The 13,600-nt window shown below is 51.0% G+C and overlaps 1 protein-coding gene across 1 annotated transcript in view; it reads right to left on the bottom strand.

Annotated features, from left to right (window-relative positions):
• Window positions 1-3,324: 3,324 nt before the first annotated feature.
• The window catches only part of LOC102015158 (carcinoembryonic antigen-related cell adhesion molecule 21-like), a 33,556-nt gene continuing 23,280 nt past the window's right edge, over window positions 3,325-13,600 (bottom strand). The window contains exons 5-10 of the mRNA XM_013508672.1: window positions 13,170-13,529; window positions 6,219-6,494; window positions 5,192-5,312; window positions 4,166-4,218; window positions 3,785-3,816; window positions 3,325-3,459 (exon numbers count right to left, since the gene is read on the bottom strand). Coding sequence (XP_013364126.1) covers window positions 3,325-3,459; window positions 3,785-3,816; window positions 4,166-4,218; window positions 5,192-5,312; window positions 6,219-6,494; window positions 13,170-13,529 — 977 coding nt within the window. The remainder of the gene's footprint in view (window positions 3,460-3,784; window positions 3,817-4,165; window positions 4,219-5,191; window positions 5,313-6,218; window positions 6,495-13,169; window positions 13,530-13,600) is intronic.

Genomic DNA, 13,600 nt, shown 5'->3' with positions numbered 1-13,600 from the left:
GAGAGGAGGGGTGGATGCTCCCAGTCCCATGCACAGTTGGCCCCTCATGGTCCTTGCTCAGCCTTCCTCTGTGTTCCTCTTCAACTAGGAAGTCTCGGTCCTCTCAGGTCATTTGTTGCAGGGTGTGGTGGGATGCTGTGATTTGGTCAGACCCTCTGCTCCTGTGGGTGCCATCCAAAGCTGTTCAGTCCCAGTTTTTACTCCTCTCCCAAAGATGGAGTGCTAATTTCCCACTTTACAAGGTCCACTGCCACCTGCCACTGCTGTAGTTCATAACTTAGTTGAGCCAGGAGGGGTGTGGTGCTCTCGGATGCCTTTCTGCTCCTAAACTGAGCATGGAGACAGCCCCATTCTTCACAGTCCAGCAGTACAGGCTTTTTAATTTCTACACCTCTCTAGCCACCGGTCATGGAGGTGGGCTTAGCTGTTCCACTTACTACACACACTGTAGTCTCTAAGCTTGTCCCTAGATGTTCCAGTTATACTCTGGTGCATGAAAGGACAAAGAAAAAAGAAAAAGAAATGAAACAAAAAGAAAAGGTAGGTTTTTAATTACATCTTTGGTTTCATTCATTGATATTGGTTTGCTTAGGAGTTTTTATAACTTCTTGGTTCAGTTTTGGTAATTTATATGCTTCTTGGAATCTGTCCATTTCTTTGATATTTTCCATCTTATTAGAATGCTGCTTCTCAAAGTAGGTATAGATGATGTGGATTTCTGAAGGGTCCATTGTGACTTCACCCTTTTCATTCCTAATTGTGTGCATTTGAATCTTTCCTTTTTTTGATAAGGTTGGCTGAGAGTTGGTCAAGTTTGTTTAATTTTTCAAAGAACCAACTCTTTTCATCATTGGCTCTTTGTACTCTTTCCCTACTCTCTATTGCATGAATTTCTGCTCTGATTCCTTATAATTTCCTCCCTCATATGAGTCTGGGCTTGGCCTGTTCTTCTTCTAGAAATTTGAGTTTCAACATTCAACTGTTTACTTGAGTTTGCTCTGTTTACCTGATATGAGTATTCACTGCCATGAATTTGCCTCATAGCGCTGCTTTCATTGTGTGAACCTAAGTTCCAGTGTGTTGTATTGTCATTACAACTTAATTGTAGAAACTGTCTAATTTCTTATTTAATTTCATCTGTAACCCATTGGTTGTCAGGGGGGTGTTATTTAAATTCCGTGTGTTTATGAAGTTCTGTGCCTTCTTTTGCTATGCATTTCCAATTAAATTTCACCATTGTCTGATAATATGCATAGGCTAATTTCAATTCCTTTGCATTTACTTATGCATGTTTTATGAGCTAGCATGTGGTCCATTTTGGAGAATGTCAGTGTGCATATGAGAAGAATGTGTATTCTGATGCTGTTGGGTGGAACACTTGGTAGACATCAAATAAATCCATTTGTTCCCAAATTTGGTTCAGTTCTAATATTTCTTCTTCATTATTTCCTAGTTGATCTATTTGTGACAGTGTGGTATTTGCATGTCTTATTCGAATTGTATTAGTACTTATTTGATTCTTCAGATGTATTAATATTTGTTTTATCTTGTTGGGTGAGGCTTGGCTTGGAGGGGCTCACACAGCAGCCAAGGCCTCAGCACGTCTCAGATTCCAGGGGTTTAGCTGGATTCAGGGACCAGCCTGCCATGCTCAGGCATGCTCCAGGTTGACTGTGGTCATCCAAGGCGAGGCACGGAAGCTAGAAGCTAATGATGAGAGAAGTTCCTGCAATTGCAATGGTTTAGATCCAGGGACCTGTGCCTCGGGGAACTTTGGGAGATCGTGGCCAGGAGCTAGGAGTCGCACCTAGAGCCTCCATATGCTGTTCAAGCTCCCAAGTACTGATAGAAAACCCAGCCTCTGAGTTCCAGGGTCAGAGACACTCACCATAATACTCTCAAGTGCCCCAGGGCCTTCTGCCAAGTACAGTAATCTGCTGCAAAGGGATTTGTAAAAGTTGTGCCATAAAGCACAACAGTGTTGGGAGCCGCTGGAGCTGGATATGGGTCATATGTGTGAGGGTAAGACAGAGTCAGAGTCACTCAAGCAGTCAAGCTACCTCAGTATTGAAAAAAGTGTCCTGCATGGACAATTACAGTCGTTAATCTCCAGGCAGCATTACCCACCCCCTATAATACTAACTTTGCAAGAGTATAAAATAAACGCCCCTACTGTTGCAGTCAGTCCTCTTCCCATCAGGTAAGAGGTAATTCCACCTGACCCAGCTCTTGTCTCTTGTCTTTATTTTGCTCATACCCACCGCCCTTTCTCTCCAGGGTACAACAAGAGACCAACAAGGTTCCTGACACAACAGACATGTGAGGAGCGATCACAATAGATAAACTAGAGAAGACTTGGATCATCAGTCGAACAATTTTCTATTGCACCTTTCCTTCATACAACCAAAATGCACACTTTTCTCCCAGTCTCTTCCCATCTGAGTCCTCCCTGCTGCGGACCCTGGGACCATGGTTCTGGGTATGCTGTCCGCGGTGCTGACACCAGAACTATGGAAGGGCTGCTGAGTTGTGTGTGAGCTCTGAGGATTTCATTCCCAACAGCTGAACATTATCAGCAGGGAGAAAGAGGGCAGGCGCTGCAGATGGTACGTCCCACACCAGCTCCTCCCTTTCAAGAGCTGGAGGGTGCTGTGAATGCCACTGACTGCAGGGAGTGACACCACAGTCTGGTCAACAGAATCCAGATGCTAATGTTTTTAGGTTTTGAGAAAGAAACTGACAAAATGGCTTTGAGTGGAGTGAAGGGCAGAGTACATTCTCTTCAAAGTCACCCCGATGCTCCTCCATAGAATCTGTGTGTGTATTCCGTGGTAAAGGTCACTTTGCAGATTTCATTAAACATCACTCAGGAGATCCATGGGTTTATCCAGGTGGGTCTCCCATAGCCACAAGGCACTTTCCTTAGAAGTGAGTGAGGTAGGAGAGTTGGAAAAGCAGCAGGAAATGTGAGCATGCAACAAGCAAAGAGGGGCACCAGTTGCCAGATTTGGCCACCCTGGTTGTCTGGACTGTCAGGGTCTGGCGTCCTAGGGAGGCCATCCCTAGGGCATAAGAAGCAGTTTTTATAGGAAATTATGAAGCAGTATCTGCTTTATGGTTGATCTTGCAGTAAATATTCATGTCAGGGTTCAGTAGATCCTGTGAGAAAAAAATGCCCATGAGTCTGCTGTCCTTCTCAGAACAGAGCAGAGCCCAGGGGTGGGGACCCACCCAGGGCTGCTCTGTGTCCAGGCCTGGCTATGTTAAGAGGCTTCTGTTCCAAGGTCCCTCCCTCTATCGGTTCATTAACTTTTGATCCTATGGTCACTTTTTTCTCCAAAACCAATCACAGAGCTTAGCTAGATTGCCAGCAGGGACAGGTCCTGGGGCACCGGTGGTCTCGTCTCCCACACTTACCTCATAGATGGGAACTGCTGTCTTGGAACTCAAGAGGGTGTCCTGTGAGGGGAGAGAGCTGAGGTCATGGGCCAGGGAGGGAGGATGGTGGAAGCCACGGAAGAAGTCAGCAGGTGCTCGACAAAGCCTGGAGTGTCCTGGTCTCTGACAGGCTGGAGCTTTCATCCCTGCATCCACTCTACCCTTTCCCCTCAGCAGTGAGCATCGCAGCCTCCTCAGCACCTGCCTGCATGCTGGAGTGACACCTCGTCCCTGTCCTGGAGGCACCACTGGGGGAGGGTCTGTGTGCTGGGCTGGGCTTGACAGAGCCCCTGGCCTCAGTCCCATGGCTTGGAGCCCTGTGTGATGGGTGAGGGGACCAGCTTACCTGGGAGGTGAAGCTGCTGCAAAACTTGAGACCTGGGAACAGAAACAAGAGTTGTTATGCAGGTGCTAGGAGGCCCAGGGCCCTCCCACAGGAGGTGTGGGGATCTTCAACTCTCAGGGTATCAGAGGGGGTTCTGATACAAAATCCCTAAGATGTTTTGGAACTGATGAGCCACTTAACAGGTGAAGAGGTAACCACAATCCAAGAAACCACTGTCTCGCTGAACTGTCTGGCCATTGGGATCCGTTGTGCTGCACTATCTAACAAGAGGCCTCCTAGAAGCCCCAGGAAGGATGTGACTGCAGTGGAGGTGACTGCAGAAGTGCTGTGTGGGAAAAACGTGAACCCTCCCATCCACACCCATGCTGGTGGGACACTCACCGGCTATGGACACAGGTTGCTGGTGCTCGCCAAGGTCATGCTGGATGCTAGGCCTAGGAATGGGTAGGCTAACACATGAGAATGCAGGGAGAAGCCATTGCTTTGTGATCAGACACAGGAGGGGGAGAGCCCCATTTTCTACATTGAGGGTGGAGGCTACTTTCTCCCTTAGTTCCATGGTAGGAGGGCAATGCAGGAGGGGGCAGACTGAGGAAAGGCTGTAGAACCCTGTGTTCTGACTTGGGCCTGCCTCAGGCAGAGGCAGGCCCAGGAAAACTTAACCCAGGAAAGGACCTAGGAAAGGAATTGGAAAGGAATTCCGAGGAAAGCAATTGAGTGGGGAGAGAGGGAATGAAACCTCACCTGAGTCGAAAGGCCCAGGCCCTGGCAGGGAAAGCAGGGCACCCTGGGGTGACAGCACCCTGGGCAGCCCCAGCCATCTCAGTTCTCCTCAGCTTCAGTGCCCCTGCTGTGGGCAGAGCCTGTGCTCAGGCCAGGAGGTGTTGACGTGGGACAGTGGCCTTGCCCTCTGTCCATCTGCCTGGCCAGAGTCCTCCAGGACATGCCAGAACCTGATAACCCCGTAAGTCCCAGCACCCCCATCTCATATACCGCGACTGATGACCCACACGGCTTGTCCAGGCCCCCTCACTCTCCCTGCGTGACCTTGGCCATGACCAGTCCTCAGAGGCTGAGCTGTGACCCTCCCTGGGTGAAACAACTGGAATAAACCAGACGAGGGCCTGGGTTCTGAGCACTGAGCACCTCCCGAGCAGGCTGCAGCTTTGCTGTGTGGGAAGCACAGCCACAGGAAGGGCCGCACCCTTGGTCTTCCCAAGCTATCGATGGAGAAACTGTTGAGGAAGACCCCCGGGGTCAGAGCTGGTGAAGAAGGAACCAGACGAATGGAGATGGAATGGCTCCTGGGAGGTCAGGGGCCTGAGAGCCAGACCCAGAGGAGGGGGTCTCCTTCCTCAGGGCCCGGGTCAGCCTAGGGGTGAGAGAGGTGGGGAGAAGCCGTGGTACCTTCTATTCCTCCTGAGAAGCAGGAAGCACAGCAAGACCACTGCCAGAGCCGCCCCGACCAGCACCCCGGCCACTATACCAGCAACGGCCCCTGCGGGGAGACCCGTGTTCTTTTCTTCTGCTGAAAAGGAAAGAGAGAGGTAGGACCAACTGTGTTACAGGGAGAACCTCAGGGCTGTGCAGGGATGGGCCCAGTGAGGCTGTCAGAAATGGTGCCAGGCTCCTTTGTGGTTTATTGTGTTACCATCACTAAACCCTCAAGGTTCTGTGGTTGTTGCCTCAAATTCTGCTTTGAAACTCTGAAGTTCTATATCTCTTACACTCTCCTACAAAGGGTCTGTGTTTCATCCTTCTCATGTTCTTTACCTCCTCTCCTTCTGTCTCTTTTTTCCATCACAGAAGGGTCTCTGTTCCGGAGGTTCGGGGCTGATTAATAATCATCTTTGTGAGTAACAGATTTCAGGGCCTACTATGGTCAGGCACGTTTGGAAATTCTTTACTCACATCTTGTATGAACTCTCCACCCTCAAGAGGGGAGGACTGTCACCCCATGGTGCAGATTTAGAATGTGACAGTGAAATTCTTAAAGAAGCCAAGTCAGGTCACAGAAACAAGGAGTGATAGAATGAAATGCTAACTCCATTCTCCTTGAACGCTAACTCTCCATTCTCCTTGAATGCACAGTTAAGAAGAAAGTTCTCCAAAGTAATCCTAGTTGATAGCACAGGTGGAATCTAGGTTCTGTCCAGGACCCTGTGCTGAGGGCTTCAATCTGCTGAACCGAATAAACATCAATACAATAAGGTTAAGGTCCAGGTTTCATGTTCTCATTTGAGAGACAGGGGAGCTGAGGCGAACATCTGGTAGACCAGAAGGACGATAATGACAAGGTTATCTGATTTCTGCATCCTTCTTCACACTCTCTGCACACTCTAAACAATCGACCTTATTCTCATTGTTGTATCAAGGCCCACACTGCCTGTGAAATACATCAGGGACACATTAGGAGGTGCTGAGGGTCACTCACAGATCACGGTCAGCCTGAGGGTGTTGCTCCTGCCAAACGTGAACATGTTGGAGACCTCACACCAATACTCCCCGGCGTCCTCCCTTCTGACTGGGTCTATGGTGAGGTTGCTGCTCTCCCGGGACAGCTTCATCCTCTCTGTGAGCCACAGACTGTGGTTATTGAAGACCCACTGGGTGGAGAGTCCAGGGTCACTTGAGAGGCAGGTCAGGACCACCGAGTCCTGCTCTGTGACTGTGGTCTTGCTGGCTTGGATGGAGGGCCTTGTCACCAGCTCTGTGAACAAATAGGAGAGCATGGACGGACAGTGGGCCTGGGGCTTGGGGCCTGGGCTGTGCTCCTTCCTCAGGCATCTCGGCCAGTTCCGGGGATCCACAGGAAGATGTGGAAGGAAGCCCAGTGCCCGGAATGGACTCGCTACAGAGGCTGCATGTCTTTGTTCAGGGAACAGTCCGTAAGAGATCGCTGTCCCTCTGTTTGATCCCCAGTCACCCAGGCTGACCCCTCCTGATTCTTCCCAACATGCCTGTAGCATGCCCTTCTCTACATGGCCATAGGATGTACTTTCAACCCATGTATCCAGCAGCACCTCATCACTGAGAATTTCCCTCAGACTGCCATGTCCTGTTCTGTATAACTTCTTTGATGGTCTGAATGAATTCGGCTGCCATAGCACAATACTGGAGACTGCATAGTTGCTAAAGGACAGAGATTTGGGGTTTACAATTATGGGGCCAGGGGAGTGAAGGGCACAGGGCTCTATCGGGTGGGGGCTTTCTTGCTCCTTCATTCCGTGGCAGAAGACATCACAGTGGAAGAGAGTGTGTGCCAGACAGGAGGGAATGGGGCCAAACTCCTCATCAGTGAACCCAGGCCCACAGTACCTTGTCCAGTCCTATAAGGGCATCAAAGCCCCAAACACAAACACAGAGCCCTCAGCGCCTGCTCGCTTCCAGGGGACCCCACCTCAGGTCTCTGTTGCACTGGGGACTCACTTTGCCAACACATGCTCCTGGGGGCACAGATTCACACTGTAGCAGTGACTGTATAAAGAATGGAGGATCCTGTTTCAGTGCGTCCTTCCATGTGTGTCAGGAAGAAGCCGCCACTCACTGCTGGCACACTCTCCTCCATCAGTGATGACCAGAGGATGCGGTCAGCCCTGCTCCGTTCTTAGGACCTGAAGATGCGGTGAGCTCCGAATCCAAAGGACTTTTCAGTTGAAGGAGAAATGGATTCCGGATACATGGAGGCTGTGCCACCGGGAATGAAATGTCTAGAGCTCTCACGGTGCTGACAGCAGGCTGCTCATCTTGCCAGCTTTATCATCTGGTGGAATATTTTTCCCACTGTCTTTTGTGTAACTTTGACCTACTCTACTAATGACAAAAACCAAGACTCTCTTAATAAGAGAAGCCTTACATTCAAAGGGAAGAATTTCCTTTTCATTAAATAATATTTGGGGGATGATGGCCCCCATAGTCTTCAGAGCCTTAGGATCTGGAGAAATTCCGTGTTAAAGAGTGTTTCAGGGAAGAGGACTTGTATTTCTTGGTGTGTGTGTTGAATATCCCAGAGAAAGAAATCTGTAGAGAAGAATGGTCACAATGTCTGCGAAAGCCTGGCTTTCTCCTGGCTGAGATGTTCTTTATGGCAATGCCCTTCTGTGGGGAAGCTCCCCCTGTCTCCACGTGTGTGTCACTCACTGCTCTCCGAGCTGGGCCACACGGGCCTGTGTCCTCACCTTACACAGCTGGGACTTCAGAGCAGGACATACCCACCCCGAAGCTGGCCCTTTCTTCATTGCCCTCCACTAGACAGAATCTGTCATCCACTGGTGACATGATTCAGGCAGATTCAGGCCTCCAGGGCACCTTTTCTCCCTCCTCCAAAACCCCAGATGGAATCAACACAGCCGGTCACCGGGCCAGCTGGGGGCAGAGTAGGGAGCAGACTTCTGACTTGCGCATCATGGCGGGGTGGTTTCGTCCTCTCACTTTGGGGAAGCAGTGGGGTGCATTACAAAGTCCTATTCTCTGCAGCTCATAGAGCAGGTAAAAGAAAACAGAGACGAGGCCAAGGGGATGAGTTAGTGACAGAAAGCATCTCCTTAACCAGGAGGACTCTTCTTCCCTCGCCTGGGAAGCTGCTCCAATACATGGGGCCTTTTGGGGCTGAGAGGACCCCTTCCCCATATTCTAGGTTGGACCTCCAGTCAGCAATGAGAAATCAGAGAAGCAAGGGAAGGAGACAGGCTTAGGAAAGGGCAGGAGGCTCAGGGGAGGAATTGGATTTGCCTGTGTCTCTGGACACAGGCTGGGAATTATCTTCTCCCACACTCCCTCCAGAAAACAGCAGACTCCACCCCAGAGCTTGGTGCCGAAGCCCCTGGGTCACTGAGCGGTGACTGTGATATTCCTAGGCTGCGGTTCTGCTGAGCCCAGGGGCAGTGGTACTGAAAAGGCAGGAGTAAGATCCGCTGTTATTTGCCGTGACGCTGGGGATAAGGAGCTGAGGCGTGGATTGCAGGGGGCTCCCATGGACAAGCTAAGAACACTGCACAGGTGGGCTGGTGGCTGCATGGCAGGAGAGATGGAGGGTTGGCCCTGGATGGAGATAGCAGTCTTGGTGCAGTGTGATGGGGGCATCCAGGCTTCTGGAGTAGACAGAGTAAAGCCATATGTGATGTCATCCAAGGGAAGGGGAAGCTCCGGCTTGCAGAAGGCTGAGTATCCCTCTGTGCCATGGCACAACCTTGGTTTTAAAAATTTCTGGTCAGGACTGTAGGTGTAGCTCAAAGGGAGAGTACTTACATGAGGCCTTCATCCCTTCCACATGAACACACACACACACACACACACACACACACACACACACACACACACACATACAAGTCCTGGCTATATTCCTCTGTGTTTACTGAGCCCGAATGAGACATTTCTTTTTTCTCTTTCACAGATGGCCAACCTGAGTCTCCAGAGAGGAGCAGCCCCTTCCCCTTTCTTCCTGCCTCAGGTCTGGGGTTCCCGGGCTGTGCCCAGGGTAAAAGGTCACAGTTAGTCAAGGTGTCCACCAGCGAGGGTCCATGTACTTGCACCCAGGACAGACTGAGTGTCTTGGCCTATGTATTTAGGCTGGAAGCCCAGGATATGGAGGAAGAGAAGTCACTCGCAGGAAATATTCAGGGTGAGTGGGTCACTGCAGGAGGAAGTCACTGGATTCCTGGTTTCACACTCATAGGATCCCGTGTCATCTCTTGTGACATTGAATATAGTGAGACCCTTGTTGCCATTAGACAGCTGCAGCCTGCCACCACCTTGAAGGCTCTGACCATTTCTCCACCACAGGTAGGTTGTGTTCCCCATCTCAGGTTCACATGTGAATGCCACAGCTTCCTCACCCTCCACAGGGTTGGAGTTGTTGGTTGTGAGGAAGGGTTTGGGTAACACCCCTGTGCAGAAAACAGAGAGAAGATTGCGCTGGGCGGTGCTTTTGATCTGGGCAAAGGCGTTTGCACCACAGCTGAGCCCTCTCACCGCTCAGCCAGCTGGAGTCCTTAAAGGACCAGACAGGAGGGCGCCTCACAGGCAGACGCATGAGGACTTGAGCACTCAGACAACACAAGACAGCCTGCCCTTTGGCAGGGAAGAACACAGGCTTTTCCACGTGTGAACTGAGCTGCAGTACCTGGTCATGGATGGACCCCGAGCGCCTCTCCTGGCCTCACTGCCAGCGCCCTGGTTTGCCTTGGGTCATGTGGGTGCTGAGTCCCTCTAGATGCAGAGTCCCCCACTGCTCAGCCCTGGGTGTGTCCTCTGAGGCCTTGTTTCCAAGACTGTCCTAGAGCTGGGTCATGATGGCACCTCCATTGTGCCTAAGCCAAGAGAAGATCCCACAGCCTGGCCTGAGGACGGCTGTGTGAGCAGAAAGCACACAAAGGGAACCAGCACCAAGCCTGGCATTGAGCTCAGTGATCAGCCTGAGGCCATGATGTGGGGAGATTCTGCTCAGGGCTTGGATGGTGACTGACATGCGCATGGGTCTAGTGAATGATCTAGGAAGGCTGAGGGGACAGAACCACTTTCTTGGAAAAGCCTGTGTTCTTCCCAGACAAAGGGCAGGCTGCACACCCTTCCCACACCCTTCTTGCGCCCTCCTGTCTGGTCCTTTAAGGACTCTTTAATGTCCCTCTTCCCACTGCAGGGGGAAGATGAGGACCATGTGGAGCTTTTGAGGTTCTGGTCCTCATGGGCCACGTGGGTTTGACAGGTTTAGGGTCACAACTTCAGGTGTTAAATTTCTTCTGTATGGGAAAATTGTCCCTGCTACCCAGGATCTGAGTCCAATTCCTGAAAGGATTATTTGTGTAGGAGAAACGTAAGGTCTTAGGCCAAGCTCTGAAGACTTTCAGGGTCACATCTGAATCAAGATAGTTCAAGATAGTTCCCAAAGTCAGTCCTAAAGCAGCCACTCCCTGAGTATGAGGCCTGTGAGCCCTGCTGGGTGGACAGACCTTGTCAGAGGGGACGTCTGAGGCATCTGTATTGTAAAAGGGGGCATGCTAACAAATTCCAAGAAGGTATGCATCCTATTAGTGAATTTAGAAGTCTATGTCCCCACTTGCTGCTGAGAATGAGTCAAAGTAGGCAGTCAATCAGGCATGTCAAATTCCTTCTATCTGTCGTTTTGTCTCCAGGAATCACAACCAGGTTTCTAGTAAATTCTTCCTGATCAGACAGATTCTAACTAACATGACGGTGGCTGATGCATCTCACCATGTTAATGGACCCACCTTAGTTATGGTGTCATCATGGGGACACAAGTTGTGTGAAGCAGGCAGAGAGCCCTTCAGACAGTTCTTGTCAGGCCGGGTCCCTCTGCGTGAGGCCGTGTGGAAGTGTGAAGGGAAGTGAGCCCCACACGGGAAGCAGGCAGAGGTCAGGAGTCAAATGGATATTGCAAGCCTGGGGCTCTGGGCCTTGCAGCTCTGTCCTTCCTCTCTGCCCCTGGCTGATTCTCATAGAGAGCAGAGATGCTTGGCCCTGTCCTGTGGCCCATGCTGCCCACTGCACCATAGAAGGAAGGAGCCCCGGAGCAGGACACAGTGGAGGCTCATCCACAGTGGGCGACATTGCCTCATGACAGAGCCCTAAAGGGTCAGCTGCTTTGGCTGATTTCTGTGACCTTTACTATTGCCCAGGATTGTGGGCCTGTCTCCAGGTGGTGGTGAGAGGAAGTAGGACCATTGGCCATCGGTGAGGGAGGAAAGGACGTGGAGGGCATGGGCTGTCCTTCCTGCAATGGCGGGAAGGAAGACAAGGGACAGAGAAAGAGCCAGAGAGCCGGAAGTGCCCATGGCAGGGAGCAGTGCAGTTTCAGTGACTTCAAAGACACCAGAGACCAGGAGGGCCTGCCGCCTCCGAACCAGACAGAACAGACCTGCACACCCTGCCCACAGCCGAGCAGTGCCAGGGTCATCATGTGACGGGACTCCTGGGGCGCCCTTAGGAGCAGGAGGTCAGAGGAAGAGAAGAAGGGTCTCAGCCTCTAAGAAGGACAGGCAGCTAGTGTGGCTAGAACCTTCCAGGACGCGTGTGCAAGTCCCCGTCTCTGCAGGGGTCTGGGTCACTCACGCATTCGTTCCTTCACTACTCATTCTTGCCCTCATTCATCACGAAACTATTGAATGGTTGTAATCGGCTGTGCTGGTTTCATGTCCAAGTAGGGACTGAGGGAGCGAAGCCATCACTTTCAAACTCCAGGAAAGTGACTCGCAACACATCAGGAAAGATAGGACTTTAAGTCTAGTGAGGGAGGCTATGGATCAGTAGCCTGAGAAGCAGGCAATTTAATCCTAGAGTGAAAACTGATTAATTCTACATTTGATCTCACTTCTCCAAGCAGACTCTTCTTCAGCTGGTGAGGACCAGGATTAAAAAACATGAATCAATAACTGGCCAGAGGTTCACAGACATCTAACAAATCCTCCACGATGGAGAGGACAGGGCTGAGTTTATAGATAGACACGTAATGCCTCTGAGGTGCTACCATGGTCTATATGGCACTGGCCCTGGAACCCTATTTCTTTGGGCCTTATTCTCCTTGTTATGGGATACATGGGAAATGGCATCTGGTTTTCCATGTTGTTGGTAAATTAACCTGAAATATGCACACTTACCTGACACTGGCCTACATCAGCACCATCCATTATTTGTCTCCAAGACAGAATGACCTGGGACGGTTCCCGGTGGACAGGGAGCTTCCAGGAGTCTTTTTCTCCTCTGTCCTCCCCCTTGGGCACACTGAGCTTCCTCTGGAGGCTCGTAAGTAACTCAAGTGAGCTAATGACCTCCGTCCTCTGCCTGCCTGCTGTCTACGCCAAGACTCAGGGGAAAGAACTGCCCAGGTGTCCTCACCCAGATGCAGCTCTTGGGGCTGTGCACTGCCTGGGGATCAGCTCTTGGGACTATGAGATTCAGACAGCCAGTAAATTACTTTTTCCCATCATCACCGAACAGTGGGTCAAATTCTTACCCTGAGCACAAGCTCCCCAGGACCACTTGGAGAGAGGAGCTCAGGAAGAGATCTGAGGCAGGGGCTATCTGGGGTGATGTGAGGACCCAAGAGTCCCACAGGGCAGGCCCTGACTGAGTTCCTCCGTCACTCTCAGGGTCATGTGAATAGCAAGGGATTTGGGGGCTGGAAGGAGAGGATTCCCCTGGGTCAAGTTCCACCATCCAACTCTCCTTCCCTCTGCAGGGCGGATTCAGCTGAAGGAGTCCAGTCTACTGAAGTTTAAGTCCACTGTATGTGCCCTGCACTACATGCTTAAAGCCCAATGGGGGACATGATGTGACCGGGTGGGGACACCACCCAGGCCTGACAGTTTTGTGTGTGTGTGAAGTGGAATTCACCCCATCCCATGCCTGGAGGACACTCAGAATAACTTACGGTATACACGGAACTGTCCAGATGCATCTTCACTCCAAAAATTGTCCTTTAATGCTTGTAGGGTGTAGTATCCCGTGTCCTGTTGGGTGACATTCCGGAGCAGCAGGGATCCATTGGGGTATATTGTCTCTCGGTCGCTGAACACAGGCCCTGGTGTAGTGACCATAGTGCTTATCACATAGGCTGCAATCTCTCGGCTGGAATCACTCCTCTCGCCTTTAAACCACTTATAGCCTATAGTGTTCTGTGGCAAATTGTGGACAAGTAGAAGCACATCTCCCCCTTTAGCAACACTGAAAGGCACCAATTCAATGGCCAGTTGGGCAGTGGTGGGTGTAGTCTGGAAGGTTAAAAGTGAGGCTGGGAGAGAAAGAGAGAGAGAAATTCATCAATACCGGAAACTACATGGGATGGCAATCCGGGGTCCTGCG

This window comes from Chinchilla lanigera, unplaced genomic scaffold (genome assembly GCF_000276665.1).
Source record: "Chinchilla lanigera isolate Chin_1 unplaced genomic scaffold, ChiLan1.0 scaffold00154, whole genome shotgun sequence".
NCBI classification, from domain to species: domain Eukaryota; kingdom Metazoa; phylum Chordata; class Mammalia; order Rodentia; family Chinchillidae; genus Chinchilla; species Chinchilla lanigera.
The sequence above is the reverse complement of the archived record's forward strand: the minus strand, read 5'-3'. Positions and strand labels throughout refer to the sequence as shown.